The sequence below is a fragment of the Vombatus ursinus genome, unplaced genomic scaffold (assembly GCF_900497805.2).
Source record: "Vombatus ursinus unplaced genomic scaffold, bare-nosed wombat genome assembly UNPS02015255.1, whole genome shotgun sequence".
In the NCBI taxonomy this organism is placed as follows: domain Eukaryota; kingdom Metazoa; phylum Chordata; class Mammalia; order Diprotodontia; family Vombatidae; genus Vombatus; species Vombatus ursinus.
The window spans coordinates 22,837,810-22,856,276 of record NW_020955033.1 but is presented as its reverse complement, the minus strand read 5'-3'; the positions used below and the strand labels follow the sequence as shown (position 1 = coordinate 22,856,276).

Sequence of the window (18,467 nt, the reverse complement as noted above, 5' to 3'; positions counted from 1 at the left end):
AAAAAGCCAAAATATGATAGGATACAATCAGGGAAGATAATTTAGCAGCATTTGAGCTCAGAATGTTGCAGCCCTTTTCTTAAACATTTGTCTTCTCTCTAAAAATATTTGCTTTTGTTTTTTCTTCTATGATGTATGCAGGATGTGATAAATGTTGGCTTCCCTCAGTTACCTCTTCTGATATTCTAAAAAATGTTGTTGTGATTTACAGTTTGCCAGGGAGCCACTGGTGATATGGATGGGGCACAGGTCGTATTCAAAGAAGTACAGAGGCTTTTCAAAAGGAAAAACAACCAAATTGAGCAATTCTCAGTCAAAAAGGTACCTTAAAACTGATATTATATCTGGCATTTGATGGTTATCATCATGTATAACCAATATTACTTTTGGGGAGGCAGTACATAATTATATTGAAAGCTAGTAACATTAGCTGGGCGTGGAGGCCCATGCCTGTAATCCTGCCTACAGGAGAGGCTGAGGATAGTGTATCCCTTGGACTGGAGAATTTTGAGCTTTCATGGGCTAAGCTTATCAGATATGTACACTAAATCCCACATCAATATCGGGAGCCCCAAGGAACAGCGTACCGTCAAGTTGTCTACAGATAATCTATCTAAAGATTGGAGGAAGGGTTGGCAAATGCTGGGAAAGAGGTAACAGGTACATGGTTTTCAAAATTGGAGAGCCCAAAGAACATTCAGATTTTGACTTTAGAGAAATAAGAGTAGGCCAGAATGGCTGACCAAAGAAGGCTGCATTCTAAGGAGCTACCTCCCAAATTAGATATTAATTTAGTTGAATTATCTTGGGTTATGTGATACTTAAAATTTATTTTGTACTTTTTTCTTGTTTTAAATTTATTAGATTTGAAAGAAAGGTAATTTAATGAAATAGTTTAGCATGGATTAGAATTTATATGAGGATATAGCTGCAAATAATGGAATTGAATAAAATTTTAAAATTCAATAAAATCATAAGATCAAAAAAAAATCCAACTTCAAAGATCCCATTAAAAAATCTCATTATCTAGTAGGGTTCTGAATATTTTATGAGTTAATGTTACTTCCTTTTTCATTTACATTCCTAAAATTTCCATATCTTGATAGGGTGTCAGGTATAAATGAGGCAGATTTGCATGCATTTAGGATGTCAAAGCAAAATCCTTTAAAATATTGTAAAGATGCAAATTCATTAGATTTAAAATTATTAGCGTGACTATTACTCGTGCTGAGCATGAATTAAGTACAAGATATCCTGTACAAAGTTACCTTAATGAACATTGATTTATAATAATGTCCTTACTACAGTCAGTCCTCAACATCGCATGTTTAATTTTCACAGCTTCAAGCATTCACGTGATTTTCTTAGTAACCTTATTTTCACTTTCATGTTGGCTACTATGCACATTCCTGACTATGTGCAATGGAGAAAAATGAGAGGCTCAGGTTGGTGGAACAGCTGTTATCATACTAGGTGTTTCACTGGTCCTCGTTTACCCCACTGTTGTAAAGAGCGTCCTCTGCATTCATTGCATATTTTCATTGTTTACCTTTAAAACTCAAGTTTTATGTTGCAATTATGCCTCTAAAGAGTAGTGCAAGTCCTTTGGGCTCTAAGCCCAGGTGTGCAAAGTCAGTGATGAAGCTTAGTGAGAAAATAAAGAGGTTAGGTAAACTTCATGCCAGAATGTGCACAGCTGCTGTCAGCCATGAGTTTGGTGTTAATGAATGGATGATTCATTATATCTGCAAAAAAGAGGAAAGTATTTATGGTACTCTAGATTTCACATGTTATGAAAACTTAATATTGTCTCAAATTAAGGTTTGGTTTTTATTTTTTAGAAGTTAGTACAAATGGTCACAGAATTCTAGGGAATTACTAGTGAGAAAAAAGTTTTTCATGTTACCAGTTTTATTTTGTATACTGTATTTTATGGGTTATTTCATGTGTTAGGAAAAGTACACATTATCAGAATTAATGTTTTGATATAAAGAATTGTATGCAAAAAAGTGTATTTTCAGCAATCTCTAATGAAAGATCACAGTTTTTGGTGGTTGCAGGAACTTAACCCCCTATTTCCTATAGGTTTAATGTATCAACATTTGTGTTGTTTACTTTTTTACCATATACTAGGAATGTGACCTTTGTGAAAGCTGAGAATTGACTGTACATTAAAACCAAATCTCTCCCTAAGTGGGAAACCTACTTTAAAGTATTATAACCATTTTCCCAAAACAGCCCATTTCAGCAGTCCTCTGTTGGTGATCTTTTATTCACTTCTCAGGCTCAGATGCAGGTTGACAATTCCCACTGGTTACCCATTTCCTCTTCCAGGAAAAAAAAAAAGTGGGGGGGGGGAATTTGGTTCCTGGAGCCTGAAGCTTTAATTACTTATCTTTTTCTGTCCACACATTATAATGAGGTTCAGCATTTTTCCATTGTCCCATTCCTCAGGAATGCGTCAGACTCTTCCTAGTAGTGGACATATTTCTTTTGTTGTTGAGGATGAAGCTACTTGGGCAAGCTAATATACCTAAAATATGGAGAATTTCACCCCAAGTCATCAGAGATGCCCCCAGTGTTTAATGGAGCACAATTGAACACTATGGAAAAACCAAACTATTGGTGAATGTATAAAAGGCTAGGAGTAGGTGACTTAGCGGATAGGATATGTTTCAGAGACTGAATGACAGAGCTGCCAGGCATGGGAAAAGAGAGTCTTTCTCCCTAGGGATTCTCTAACCTCTAGTTTAAGATCTGATTACTTAGCCTAAGTCTGCCTCAGTGTCTCTATCTGTAAAATGGATGTTAATAACAGCACCTACCTCTAAGGTTGTTGTGCTTATAAAATCAGATCACATTTGGAAAGCACTTGCAAACCTTGAAGTGCTGTATAAATGCTAGCTATTATGATTCATTATTTACAATTTACAGGCAGAGAGATTTCGTAAGCAAATACCTACCAAAGAGCTCTGTGTGCTAGCATCCATTGAAGTGCTGTATTTGTGGAAAGCCCTTCCAAACTGTTCCTTTCCCAACCTACAGAGAATGAGCCAAGGTAAAAGACTGATTTATTTCTTGCTTTGTTTTTCCAGTGATGGTGTTTTTTTTTGTTATTAACCCAATGTGATTCAGACAGGACAAAGATGTTTTTCTTAGATAAAAGATATGGTTGCTAAGAACATTTAATAACAAGCAGCAGAAGAAATTAGGATATAAAGATAAGACATACATGTATTATCAGAAATACATGGTGGCAAAATAATTTTATTTACTACAGATGTATTCGTAATCAATTATATGGGGATTTGTTATTCATCCATATTTTTCTGTCCATCTATTAAGTAAACAGGACACAGATATGTTATTACATTCAATTACTGGATATCTTAGTATGTAAAATACTTCACATGAATTAAAAAGGAACAGATCAGACTTTAAAATGTAGCATTGTTTTTTTGATGTTTTGTTTTTGTTTGTAAATTAAAAAATGACTTTGAATTATCTTTCTTGTGGGTGGTAGCTCACTTAAATTAGAGCTCCAGAAGTTTTACTGCAAAATGAGATGGATTTGAAAAAAAAGAAATATACTAGAACTTAGACATCCAGATGACAGGTGATCTTCAAAGAACCCTAAAAGGTTCTAGCCTCGGTCCAGTTATGCTGCCACTGTCCATTCTGGAATCTCCTTGTGAGCCTGCGGCTTACTCTTTGGAGTAGCTTCAGCGATGACGCATCTCTGCCTTTGAGGGTGCATTTGATTTTCAGAAGCAGCTCAAAGTCACCTGGGACTAAATCTGATGAATAAAGTCGGTACTCAACCTGGATGAAAATTGTTTTTCATTAAAAAAAAAAAGTGGTGACCAAAAGTATTGAGATTGATTTTCTTATGATGTGGTGCTGGGCCTCAGAGACTTCCTGAATGTGTAACCCTACCTTCTTAAGAAGCAAGGTTGTTGTAAAGACTAAATGAGATAATGTTTGTAAAAAGCTTGGCACATAGCTGCTGCTATATAAATGCTTAGTCCTTTCCCTTATGTGGCTCATGAACTGGCTCTGAAGATATTTCCAAAAATGGGATTCCAAAAATTGTTTCGAGTATTGACAGTATCATTGAAATAAGTTCATAGCTACTCAGGTACAAGTTCTGTATGTTTGTTTAAGAATGTGTCATACTGCTTTATTATAGTCACACCTTATAAAATAAAGAAAACATGGAGTCCTTAAAAATATCCACCCAGTAGAAGCTATCAGTGATTATAAGGACATTTGGTGGTCGTGTTTAAATTTAATTTTATTAGGGAAAAATTGCTGGATAAGTTCACTAAAGGGAAAATGAACAATAAATGTACGAGATGGACATACTTAACTTACAGTTGAAATAATAATTGATATTTAAAGAACACTTTAAGGTTTATAAAGCACATTTATACACAACTCTGTGAGGTTAATACAAGAGATACTATATTATCCCCATTTGAAAGGAAGAAAAGAAGCATTTATTAAGCACCTACTATGTGTCAGGTGCTTTACAAATATCTCATTTGATCCTTACAACAATCCGGCAAGGTGGATTTTATCCCCACTTTACTGTTGGAGGAACTGAGGCAGACAGAAATTAAGTTGGTTGTCCAGGGACGCACAGGAAGTATTAGAGACTGGATTTTGAATTCAGGTCTTCCTGACTCCAGGCCCAGCATTGTCTCCATGGTGCCACCCACCTCGCTACTTAAGTGAAACGAAGACTTAAATTAAGTTCATGTTTGTGGTAAGCATCTTCTTTGAAGTCTAGTATTCTCTTCAATGTGTCATACCTACTATTGTTAGTGAAGTCTTAATCTGAACATGAGTACATGTGATTCAGTAAAGTAATTCTGGCTTAAAAAGTCAGTGTGGTCCAGAGACCTTCTCATAATGTAATAATGTAATATCTAGAACTGATACTGAGAACTGGGCAAACCACATACAATATAACTTCTGGTTTTGAGTTCAATATTTTAAGGAGATTTGGGGGAAACTGGATAAACACCAGAGAAGAGTAACAAAATAATTGAAAGATTATTATAAGAAAATAGTGAAGTGTTAGCATTGTTTAGTCTGGAGAAAAGAAAGCTAAAGGGTAATGATTTTCTGAGATCACTGATGGATCTATATTTTATATCTTTAGTCAAATTAGAGCAAAAGGAGATTGCAAAACAAATTTCTGAGCTACCTAGACAGGTTTGGGAATTTAATTTACTAAAGTTCACTAGAATAACATAATTGACCAACTATCTTAAAGGACACAGAACTTTTTGAAATTTCTTCAGATAGATGCCATAATTGAATTACTTAGTTTACTAAATAATTCTTTTCTTTTAAAAATAAACTTTTTAAAAAATTGGTTATTGCCTATTTTCAAATGGACTGTGTGTTTCTTGAGTCTCATCAAATATAATAATTCTGGGACTCCTATTTTCTCTACAGTGTTAAACTGTGACTACCTGCACTTCTCTTCTCCTTCATTTAATTCTGTCTATAGGGCATTTCTAATTAGATATTTTGCCTTGCCCTAAGCTCAGAAGATAAAGAGAGCCTTGTATCCCGAATCTTTTTTGTAGCATATCCTTCATCACTCACATGCTCTTCAGAAGCTTCCAGTGATCCTCCAGCACTTGTCACATCAGAACTTCATCAGAATTAAGGATGTGATCCTCTCTTTTGATCCCTTCCTTTTTGTAACCCTCAATCTCCCAACATCTATCATCTCTGCCTCTTTCCTGTCCGGTTCCCTCTGCCATACTCCTCTTTCCTTTGCTTCTCTGACAAATTTTTAGTCTCTACCCAAGACCATGAAGAAACCTCCCCATTACCTTTAATTTCATTTCAGTAAACACCTTCAAGTACCTACTACCAAACCTTGAGGATACAAAGGTGAAAAATGGCACAATCTCTGCCATTGTGTAGCCTACAGTTTAACAGGAGATATTGGTTACACAAAATATAATACAACATAGGGTGTTAGTGTGTTGGAGGTAAAGGGTAAAGGAAAGAACTATAGTGTTCTAGCACAATTTCCTAGTATTCAAAGAGAAATCATTTGGGATAGGGAAAAGGTCTAGGAAAGTCTTTATGGATGAGATGGTACCTGAGAATGTCAACACCCCAATTTTCTTCAGCATAGTCTGAAATGTACCTGTTCCAGAAGGTAATTCTTGATAAATTTTAAATGATAGCTGCATTCTCTGCCCAGTTCCTGGTACCCTCCCTTATAATCATTCCAAAGCATCATGTTTAATTACTATGTGTATTAGAAACACCTACTTTTCTATTTGCTTTGAAAATTTATCTAGACTGTGTTATATACAGCACATTTTTGCTTTTTAATGATACTTTGTCTGTATTAGATGATGAGATCCTAAGGGGTAAAGACCATGACCTTTTAATGGTCCTTTGTCTTTTTTAGATGATAGCGATCCTTAGGGTAAAATCTCTTTACAGTGCCTAGAGTTACCCCATCAGTCATCCCTTTATTCTTTGTCCCTTCAGTTTCTTCTTTTGAACTGATTTCTTTCTGACTCCCCTCTCTATATAAACATTCTCATGTTTCTTCTATTAAAAAAATCCTTCCCTATCATCTTGATTTACTTGACCATCTTCTTCCTTTCACTACTAGGTTTTTCAGAGTAGTCTGCACTTAGCTACCTTCCCTTCCTCATCACCCATGTGCTCCTTTATTTCTCAGACTTCTGCTATCACCACTCAACTAAAACTGCTTCTCAGAGATCACAAGTGATTTTCACCTGTCTCTTTGATAAAGTCTTCACTTATTAATTTATCCAGGAATTCATTAAACACCCATTATATGCCAAGTACTATACCAGGAGTTAGAGATACAGCTAAAAACTAAGGAATTCCTGACCTCAAGAAACTTGCATTTTGTTTGGAGGACAAAGGTAAACAACATATATATAGCCAATCAAAAAGTAAATACAAAGTAATTTCCCAGGGACAGAGTATTAGCATCTGGAAGGATTGGGCTTCCTGTTGGAAGCTGCAAGAGCTGAGCTTTTAAGAAAAACTTGGATTTCTCCAAATTGGAAATGAAGAGGAAAGTGTGTTCCAGGCATGGAAGAAAAACTGTACAAGAGTCTGGAAATAGTAGGCCAGTTTGGCTAGAGTGTGAAGTATGCAAAAGATAGTAATAATGTACAATAAGCCTAGAAAGGTAGGATGGAACAAGATTGGAAAGCACTTTAAAAGCCAAATAGAGGTGTTGGCATTTTATTCCTTGGCTTCCATGATGTTATTATTATATGAGTTCTCTTCCTATCTTTCTCCCTACTCTTCTTCTTTATCCTTCTTTAACATTTCATTCTCCTCCTATCCCTAAATGTAGCTGTTCCCTTCAAATCTATCCCTTCCTGTATTGCATCCACTTCCTGACTTCAACTATCATTTCTACATGGTTGACTTCAAAATTTTTATCTCCAGCCCTGACATGGGTTCCATGTTCAGTACCATGTTTCCTTCCAGTTTTTTGCTGGATATTTCCATCTGTGGATACTTTATCAGAACTTCAAAATTAACATGTCCAAAATGAAAGGTGTCCTTCCCAAAAACTTTTTACTTCCCCTGACTTCTCTCTATATATTGATGATAGTACCATTTTCCTAGTCCCTAAGGCTTGGAATCTGAGGTATTTTGGGTTCTTCACCCTTATTCTTTCCATTCATCAGCCATCTCTTGAAGCTGTCCTCACTTCATATCACCACCATCCTCTTTTTAGTTCAGGTTCTTCTTTCCTCTTGCTAGACCAACTATTCTACTAGCCTTCTAAACTGCTCATCCTGCTACCCTACCAGTCTTATTTCCTTCTAGTCCATTTTATACCTGATAACTAGATCCATCTTCCTAATTATACCACTCCAGTACCCTAGAGAAAATGATGAACTAGTCACAAGACCTGAATTTTAATATAGTTTCTGCTGCTTACTGCTTATATTATCTTGCGCAAGTTCCTTAACCTCACTGGGTGTTAGTTTCTCTACCTGTAAAATGGGGAAGATTGGGCTAAATCCTTTCCAGCTTTAAATCCATGATCCTCTGGCTTTGACTTCCCTGTTGAAAAATGTTGATAGATTACCTCCATTTATAGAAAAATTCAAACTCTTTAGCTTGCGAGGCATGCAAGCCTACCTTTACAGCCTTACCTCCCATAAAGCAGGAATTCATGAATTCCTACTTTGTAGCTAGAGTGCACATTATTTCTCAGGTGTGCCTTGCGCCCTTCTGCCATTGTTCACCCTGTCCCTCTGTCTAGAAATTTCTTTTGGTCATCTTTGTCTACTGTAGTCCTGTCCATCTGGCCTTCATCAAGACAGGAGGACTTGAGTTCAGATGCCACCTCAGACACTTCACAGCCCTCACCCTGGGAAAGTCACTTCTTGCACCTTCGCTTTCCTCAACTATAAAATGAAAGGGTAGAATTCAGCAGCCTCTAAGATCCCTTGAGTTTGTAATCTTATGATCCTTCATGGTTCAGCTTAAATGTCACAGCTGCCATGAAACTTCCCTTGCTCTTCCTCTCTGTTCAAGCCAGAAATGTTGTCTCTATCCTCTGAACTCCTGTAAAACTTCATGCATTTCTTATGGAATTTACTACATTTTACATTGTTAATTGTGCACTTGTGTTAACCCCTTTGCTGGACTATAATTCTTTGAAGGTAGGAACCATATCTTTCTCTTTCTATCACCATAGATGCCTCTTGCACATAGTTAAATACTTAACAAATAATTATTGAATGAATGAATTAAAGCTTTATGTTCATCAGGTTAAGTTCAGCAATAGCATTTTTGTTTAACTCTTAAAATATCTATATGTCAAGGGACAAAGTTTGAGGTTCAGAAACATAAGCTTGACAGGCAAGCTGAAAAGATGAAGTATTTGCTTAGAAGTATTGATGATAATTAAGTTCTTCGTTATCCTTCCTCCTGTAATCTCCTTCTCATCTCTCCAAGCTTGCCATGAAGTCGATGATTCGTCTGCTGTTGGATTAAAAAATTTGCTTCTTGGTGCCATACATAAATGCTTGGGAAATTCCGAAGATGCTATTCAGGTAATTTGCGAATGTTTCTGACATAGCTAAAGAAAATAAGTCTTGAAAAACATTTTAATGTGTGCTTAGGAATAGTAGAAAATGAAGTATTTTAAAAAACTATACCACCACTACACAGGCTGTGCGTGCATGTGCATATGCGTGCGTGTGTGTGTGTGTGTATGTGTTTGTGTGTGTGTGTGTATAGAGCCTCTAGTCTTCCTGACATTTATAACTGATGGTAAAAAATGTCCTTCAAATGCTGTAATTTAAGCTTTATTAAAAACAATACCTTATGAGTAACACCTGTACTGGAAGTTCTGGCAACTTTGTTGCCCGCTTTCTAGTTCTGGATTACAGATCTTACGTAGAGAGTACCTGTGGCTTTCCTCCAGAGTAAGCAGGAGATGCTGCAGCTCCATTACCCCAAACCAGCAGAGCTTCTCAGCAGGCTGAGAGGAGCAGAATCCAGCAGCATCTACTCTTGCTCAGAACTAAATTCTTGCTCAGGTCAGGAACATGCAGGCCTCAGACCAGGGGACAGAAATCAGACTTTACCCTGAATCGGGCCACTTTGCAAGCACAGAAAGCTTGCAGGTCCCCAGCCTGAGCTATCCCTAAGATACAAGAACAGCACAACACTCAATACCCCAAGAAACCAGCAATAGGACAAGCCCACACCTTCCGTCCTGAAGTGCACAGCTCCTAGTCTTAACATTAAGTTCAGAGTCAGGAGGTAGGCTGGAAGAATTAGCAAGCAAAAAAAAAATCCCACTATTAAAAACTACTATGGTGACAGGGAAACTCAAGATGCAAACTCAGAAGAGAATGGCTTAAAAACATCTATAAACAAAACCTCAAAGAAAAATACAGCTTGGTCACAGATTCAGCTAGAATTACTAGACCTAGAAGAAATCAAGCAAAAGTTAAAAAAAAAAAGAAGTTAATGTTTTTAGTTAATAAAATGAGAACACCAAATGAAAAAGTTGAAAAACAACAGCTATAGAAGAAAGAATTAGAAAGGGAATTAACAGCTTGGCACAAAAGGTATAATAAACGTTGCCCAAGCAACAAACTCCCTGAAAATTAGAATGCGCCAAAGTAGAAGCCAGTGATTCTGTGAGATAATAAGAAATATTAAAACATAGTAAGAGACTAGAATAATAGAAGAAAATGTAAGTATCTCGTAGCAAAAACAAAAGACCTGGAAAACAGATCAAGGAGAAGAAAAATTTAAGAATCATTAGACTGCCTGAATACCACTACTAAAGCAAGAGCCTTGACATCCCATTTCAAGAAATCTTTTTTTGTTTTGTTTTGTTTTTTGTTTGTTTGTTTGTTTGTTTTTAGGCAATTGAGGTTAAGTGACTCGCCCAGGGTCACACAGCTAGTAAGTGTCGAGTGTTTGGTCCGACGTTGGATTTGAACTCAGGATCTCATGACTTCAGGGCCAGTGCTGTATCCACTGCGCCACCTAGCTGCCCCCCATTTCAAGAAATCTTAAAGAAAGTTTACCAGATCTCTTAGAATCAGACGACAAAATGGAAATAAAAAGAATCCACCTGTCACCTCCTGAAAGAAACCCCAAAAAGAAAACTCCAAGGAATGTTATAGCCAAAATCTAGAGCTTCCAGTCAAAGAAAAAAAAATAGTGCGAGCAGCCAGAAAGAAAAAATTCAAATACTGAGGAGGCACAGTCAGGATCATACTTGATTTAGCAGCCATCACTTTCAAGGGCCAGGGAAGTTAGAATATAGTAGCCCAGAAGGCAAAAGATATTCTTGTAAGCCAAGAATAATTTAGCCAGAAATATCGAGTATAAAACTATAGGGCAAAAGTTACCCTTTCATGAAATAGAAGACTTTCAGCATTCCTAATGAAAAGAGCAGAGCCGTGTAGAAACTCTGAAGTTTGTTCAAGAGAAGAGTCAAGAGAAACATAAAAAGATAAACATGAATGAACAATGATAACAGCATTAAACAAGGATAAACTGCTTACATGCTAATATGGAAGGACGATCCATGTGTACTCTCTGAACATCCCTGGGGCAAAGACGGAGTCTAGTAGACAAGGCCTAGGAGTGGTTCTGTTATGTCTTGATGATCTTAAGAGAAGAAAGGAAAGAGAGAGGAAGAGGAATACACTCGGGGCGGGGAGGGGGGGTAGAGGGGAGAAAAGGAAGGTTAAGAGAAATTATCTCGAATAATCAGGGTGTACAAGTAGACATCTATACAAACAAGGGGGAGCCGACACTTCAGCTTCACTCTAAATCTGAATGGGCTAAAGTATAAGAGAATACACACGCAGTGGATTACAGCAATTCATTTCACTCAGCAAGGAAATAGGAGGAAAGGGGGAGAAGAGGTGAGGAGGAATTAGAGGGAGGGATTATTCCTAGGCAAAACAAACTCTAAGAATGTACAAAAATATTTATAGCACTTTTTGAGGTAGCAAAAAATGAGGATGCCATAAACCAGGGAATGACTGAACAAGTTATAGACTATGTGTGATAGAATGCTGCTGTATTGTAAGAAATGATAAGGAGGGCGGCTAGGTGGTGCAGTGGGTAGAGCACCGGCCCTGGAGTTAGGAGGACCTGAGATCAAATTCGGCCTCAGACACATAACACTCACTAACTGTGTGACTCTGGGCAAGTCACTTAACCCCAATTGCCTCACCAAAAAATTAAAAGAAAGAAATGATAGGGGGTCTGGGTTCAGAGAAACATTGCAAGAAACCTTATCTGATCTTATGCAGAGTGAAGTGAACAGAACCAGGAGAATAATTTATACAAAGACAATAATATGGTAAAGACAAACAGTTTTGAAAGAATTAGGAGTTTTGATCAATGTAATGACCAATCATGATTCCAGAGGACTCATGATGAAACATGCCATCCATCTCCTGATAGAGAGTTGAAGGACTGCAAGGCCTGTTTGAGGATGAGACATTTGTTTTTGGACATGGCCAGTGTGGAAATTTGTTTTGCTTGACTGTACATGTAGAGATTGTAGAGTCATTGTTTGAGATGGGATAGTTGTTGATAAAAGAGAATGTATCGCTGCTATAGATAAACACAACACGTGTTTTTTTAAATAGAGCTATGAAAATATTTTTCAGACTTTATTTTAGTTTTTCTAAGCTATGACTCCTAACATTAAATGAGATCATTCCCAGGTAGAGTTAATGTTCAATGCCATCAGCTTGGACTTTAAATTCTTATCTATTAAACCTATGTAATACACTCTTTAAATTAATCTTAATGTGAGTTTGAGCTGAAATTAATACATGGATTCAAATGGTTATATTTTAGACCAGATAGTAGAGTACTAAAGTTTGTAGCTGTTAAGACTTCGTTTTCTGTGGCAGTCCGGAAAACAGAAAACTACAAAATGGCTGTCAGTATTTTATGGTACCCTTTTGTTTCTACACTGCTGTTAACAGAGAAGACAAAAAGGCAATAGAGGGCGCTAAACTTGCAACGTTTAGATTGTCTGTAAAAACAGGCCTAGTCAGGAAGATTTATGTTCCTGAGTTCAAATCTGGCTTCAGACACTTACTAGCTGCGTGACCCTGGGCAAATCACTTAGCCCTGTTTGCATCAGTTTCCTCATCTACCAAATAAACTGGAGAAGGAAATGGCAAACCACTCCAGTATCTTGGCAAGAAAACATCCAATGGGGTCACAAAGTCAGACACGACTAAAACAACTCAACAGTAACAACAATGAACTAACTTAATTTTTAGTACTCTTAAGTGTGATTTCTTGTACAGTGACCAAGTTGGCATACTGCTGGAGGAAGCGTAATGAGGCCAGAGGCTTTTTATCAGAAACTTCATTCCTATATATTTTGAATTCTTTCTTTAAGAAGGTATATGGAAGTTTCTGGATGAACATCACAAAAAATGAAATTGATTTTTATCATAACAGACAAGAAGGCGATAGTTAGTGATGTAGAAGTCCTTTCTGAATCAGTTGTTTGTTTGCTGTTAGACCAATGATTAGCAAAGGTAGAAGTCAGTATCACATTAGAAAGACAAAAATGATGAGACGTTACATGCAATTATAACAGCTCCATCTCTTTGTACAAACAATAATCATTCAAAGCTGGGGGGAAAACATTGATATAGACTATCACCATGTTGTAAAAAAGTTTAATACTTATAAAGCAGTTGTTAACCATTATGAAATGTAACCTAGAAATTTTCTTCGACAACAAACATTTGTTCTCTATGCCAAATGAAAAGACATATTAGCCAAAGGTAACCCTAGATTCATAATATAAACTTGTTTGCAAAATGTTGGTAGAAGATTATGAACAGTATCACCTCACAAAAAATCAAAAGGCAATGGGCAAAAGAAATGAGTCTGCAGAAATCTTGGTGAGACCCAATAATGTCAGCCCATTTCAAGAGCATTTTTACACAAAGTTGGAGGGAAGGCAACACACATAAATAATGGAACAGATTTTTTAGCAGTTTTGTAACAGAATAACTTTATCATTGATGACAGTGGATTCATCACATTTGCACTCACCTCGGGTCCCGTTGTGTTATAAGAGCAAATTGCAGAAAGGAAAGAGAGGTCAGTTCAAAGTACATATAGTAGAAATACATTCTTGAGGGGATCTAATTCAGGAACATTAAAGGTTTGATATCTGAAAGAAGGGAATATATTAAATGATTTCACAAGTCATGTATTGTCATTATTATCATAAAGAAAGGTGGTCAAGAACTTGTAACTAAGTGAATAAAGTCTGAATTGCATCTGCTGTATGCCAGGCACTATGCTAAGTACTTTACAAATATCATTTCATTTGATCTTCACAACAACTCTCCAAGGTAGATGATGTTATTATTCCCATTTTTGTAGTTGAGGAAACTGAGGCAAACAGAGGTTAAGTGAGTTGCCTAGTGTCACACAGCTCACTAGTAAGTACATGAAGCTGGATTTGAACTTTGGTCTTCCTGACTATAGGTCCAGTGCTCTAATTACTGTGCTACCAATTTGCTTCAATGGTGATTATGTCATGGATACGTTGAAATTTCGAAGTATTTTAATTCTGACAAAGTATTTGATATACCAAGACAGATGATTACTGAGTTGCTCTGTCCTGAGTTGGAAGTAAGTGTGTAACCTACAAAGATAGGAGGAAGATTGATTTAGTGGAAATAACACTCAATTTGGAGTCAGAGAACTTGGTTTCTGGTCCTGGCTCTCTTTTCTACACCTGTATTACCTTGGACAAGTCACAGTCTCTCCAAGCCCTTACACACTTCCATCCCTAAATATTGCAAAACCTGTGAGCAGCCAAGGAATAGGCACTACAGTACGTATATTTTGCATGAAGGAACTTGGTAGAAAAGGAGATGAAAATGTCAAGGCTTTGAAACAAGCATTGAGAAAGAAGGCAGTGGAGAGCTCAAGGTGAGTCAAGCTAGAAGTAAAAGAAATAAGAAGAAATCCAGAAACTCATAGAATGAAGAGAGAAAACCAGATCCAAGGGAAATTTTTGTTTAGCTATAAATGTAAAAATTAATTAACCTAAATAACATTTATTTTACTTACAGTTCTTTCAGAGAGCTGTCAAAGATGAGTTGTGCCGTCAGAATAATTTATATGTTCAACCATATGCATGTTATGAACTTGGCTGTCTCCTATTGGGTAACCCAGAGGTAAGATAATATACTTTGTATAAATTAACGTAAGTGAAAATGTGCAAAGGGACAGAGCTAAAGCAGCCTTTATTTGAAATAAATTAATTTTCTTAAGTTATAAGGGGATACCTATTCCATTTGTTTTCTTGAATTTAGGTACTTATATTTTACTTTAAAATTTACATCAGGGGATCTCTTAATTGCTCCATTAAATTTTAGTTCTCAGTAATGGCTAGTGATTTTCCTTTCTCCAAACTCCCAAGAATCTACTGTTTAGAAATAAGAAATAATTTCTTATTTGCTCATTTCAAACTAGGTATACATCTTCTTTGGAATTACAATGATAAATAACACTCTTTGGACAATGGTAGTCCACTTTGAGGTAGTATCACCTGTGAATTCTAACTCTGTATAGAATTTGGGGGGGGGACAGTTTTAGACCCTGCAAACCCAACTTGTATTACCCTAATTATCTCTATCTTTAGTTGGTACATAACTGGGGTATATTCTTTTAGAAAGTTAATTACATATTAAGTGATTTAATGAATACTTATCTTCAGTAAATTCAGTTGCTTCTTTAATAAGTAGATTCTATAAATTAAACTACGGTAGCACAAAAGCACTGGTCCTCTTTTTCCTAACTTGAATTATAATCCTAACAATTATCTTACTGGAGGGTGTTTCATTTAAGGAAATATTTTAAATGTAAAGTTTAGATAAAAATTCTATAAATTTGGGGAGGTAGAATGAAATCTTACTTCTTTTCTTATTGTTTATAGTCTTTATCACAATGATCTTGACTCCTAATGCTGTTTTCATAAGACCAGTCCTAGCCTATTTAATAATAATGATTTTTCATATCCTCTGATCTGTCTCATTAAAAGAAAGCAATTCCTGAATTTAAAATAGAACTGTTGAGTATTATTAATAATGTTTAGAATGCCTCAGTAGTCACTAGGGCTCTAAGCCATTTGTAGTCAAGTTTTGGGTTTTTTTTTTAATTCAACTATGTCCTTTTAAGCAATAATCTTGGGGAGTATGAAAATTATTTATCAACTGATTTCTTATATTATCATATTAGAAAAGTTTCATTTAATTTGTATGAGCAATCGATCCAACCTCTTTTTACTATGAATTTAGACTAATAGTGATCTTTATATAAAGGTTCTAAATTAAAAATAAACAATAAAACCACCTGAGGGTTAAATAATTGCTGTCAGAGTATGTATAGAAGACTTAAAAAAACTTGTATGCTTACTTGACAATTGCATTTCATTCTTAATGCAATGTATTATTTTTAATAGTTGAAACACTTTTAAGCATCTTATTCTGTGCCATTTGGATCCAAGCATGTTAACTGCTCCACTTTAAGTACATTTTCAGTTAACATGTTTTTTTGCTCTAATTAAAATTTATGTTTTCTCTTTTTCAACTTGAAGGATTATTAATAGCTTTTTTCACTTTTATAGACCATGGCGAGAGGTAGAACTCTGCTTTTACAAGCAAAGGTAAAAACACTAACCCAACTAGTTATTCCCACTCTTTCTTTTTCCTTCCTGAAAGATAAAAATGTATTTTTCAGTTCAAAATTGAGTGTTAAAAGTTTTCAGAAAGTTGTTATTTAAAGGTGGGGGGGGGGAATGATAGAGACTAATACAGTGAGCACTTATCATTCAAGAGCTTCCTGGTACTATTAATGTATTTTTATATACTAATTTTATGTACTTATATATGTACATATGTGTGTGTGAGTGTATACACACACACACACACACACACACACATATATATATACACACATATATATATTTGGTAGTATGTGTATCTTTTTGTTTTGTTTTGTTTTATTTTGGAGGCAGTTGGGGTTAAGTGACTTGCCCAGGGTCACACAGCTAGTTAGTGCCTATAGTCAACATTTGAACTCAGGTCCTCCTGACTCCAGGACCAGTACTGTATCCACTGCACCACCTAGCTGCCCTACTACCAATATATTTTTTAAATAGACAACTTTGTATTTTTTGTCAGTGTGGTGTAGTCTTAATGCTTAAATCTTTAAATGTATCTATTCTTTAAGGTAAAAGAGTATCATTTGGCTTTATAGCTACATTATTTTTGTAACTAACACTTTATAATATTCTTTTACATGGAGCATCACTTAAGACTAATTCTGGGGCCAGTATGGGGGATTTTCATCATAAGTGAACATTCTTAGTATTTACATATGAAATTTGTAAAGTGTGTACTTAATTTGAGTCTTCTGGGTGATAAGTAATGGAATGTTCTTAACATTTTAATTAGTTAAAGAATTGTGCATTTTACTTCTGAGGATACAAAAATCATTGTGACAGACTGTAGCATTTTGTAATATTTTAACTAACATTCAGTAATTATGTTTGTTCTTACAGGAGGAATTCACTGGCTACGATTTTGAAAACAGATTACATGTCCGCATCCACGCAGCCTTAGCCTCTTTGAGGGAAGTGGTACCTCAGTGACAGACCAGAAGTCTTGATTTATCCCACGCCACACAGTTTTCTGCACTTTAAAACCCATGCAGAGGATAGAGCTGTTGGGAAGATCAGCTTCAGCTTTTCTTCTGAAAACCACCTGTGCCAGAGATACATTTTTTGGAGTTGGGCTGACACATTAAAAATCTTCTCTTCTTAAACAAATAATTAAAAAAAAAAGTCAGCTGGTGAGAGGGTTAAGTGACCTTGTTCAAACGATTTAGGTTTTTTCATTTTAATTTTTGTTTGTCAAGCTAAATATAGTTGACCTGTAATTATTCAGGAAAAAATTATTATAAGCACACATTTGACTTGATCATATTAACAATTGTATTATAAAAAGTAAAATGAATAATCATATCACCACCATTTGTATTGTGCTTTCAAACAATAAAAACACTTTCCAATCTTTTTACTTTATCCTTACAATGTTCCTGTGACATATGAAAACAATATTATCCCAGTATTACAGATGACAAGTCACAAGCCCGGGGAGATTTTTGACTTGATCCAGGTTGTACAGTGAGTTAATGATGGAGCAGGGTCTCCTGGTACAATTATCATACCAACCCAATACTCTTTTATTGGGGAAAAAAAGTATATATAACTTAGACCTCTGTGGCTTTTTTTTTAAGGCAATTGGGGTTAAGTGACTTGCCCAGGGTCACACAGCTAGTGTCAGCTATTTTGTCCGAGGCCAGATTTGAACTCGGGTCCTCCTAACTTCAGGGCCAAGGCTCTATCCACTGCGCCATCTAGCTGCCCCATCTGTGTTTTTTCTTTGGAAAAAAAGCCACATACTCTTTTAGCTCAGATGATGTAATTTAAAATAATTATCTCTCCAGATTATTTCAGTATTTTTTAGAATAGCAAGGACCAGAATTTTTTTTTCTCAAGACAACCAAAAAAATGAGGGAAACAGAAATTAATTATTTAGCCAGGACTGTAGCTATTTAGCTAACTTAATTTATTCTAAAAACTGGATATTTAGTATTTAAGTTATAGGATTTTTCAACTTTTCTGTGACAAATTATGAAATTACTTAAATCCTTAGTTTTGGAGTCCTTCAATTAGGTTTCTTATTACAGTTTTTTGTTTTGTTTTGTTTTTTTTGTTTTGTGTTTTAACATGAGTTTGGGGAGAGGAAGGAGGCTAACTTGCAATATTCAATTAAATAATGATTTTCTGGGTTAGATGTTAAGATTGACCTATTTTTCCCCTGTGG

At 35.8% G+C, this 18,467-nt stretch overlaps 1 protein-coding gene across 4 annotated transcripts in view; it reads left to right on the top strand.

The window, feature by feature from the left end:
• Nucleotides 1-17,892, top strand: part of LOC114031700 (tetratricopeptide repeat protein 39C) — a 112,418-nt gene extending 94,526 nt beyond the window's left edge. For all 4 annotated transcript variants that reach the window (XM_027846853.1, XM_027846854.1, XM_027846855.1 and 1 more), the window contains 6 exons: nt 212-321; nt 2,935-3,058; nt 9,001-9,098; nt 14,649-14,753; nt 16,205-16,243; nt 17,141-17,892. In XM_027846853.1, the coding sequence (XP_027702654.1) occupies nt 212-321; nt 2,935-3,058; nt 9,001-9,098; nt 14,649-14,753; nt 16,205-16,243; nt 17,141-17,230 (566 nt within the window). In that variant the 3' untranslated portion in view covers nt 17,231-17,892. The remainder of the gene's footprint in view (nt 1-211; nt 322-2,934; nt 3,059-9,000; nt 9,099-14,648; nt 14,754-16,204; nt 16,244-17,140) is intronic.
• Nucleotides 17,893-18,467: the final 575 nt, after the last annotated feature.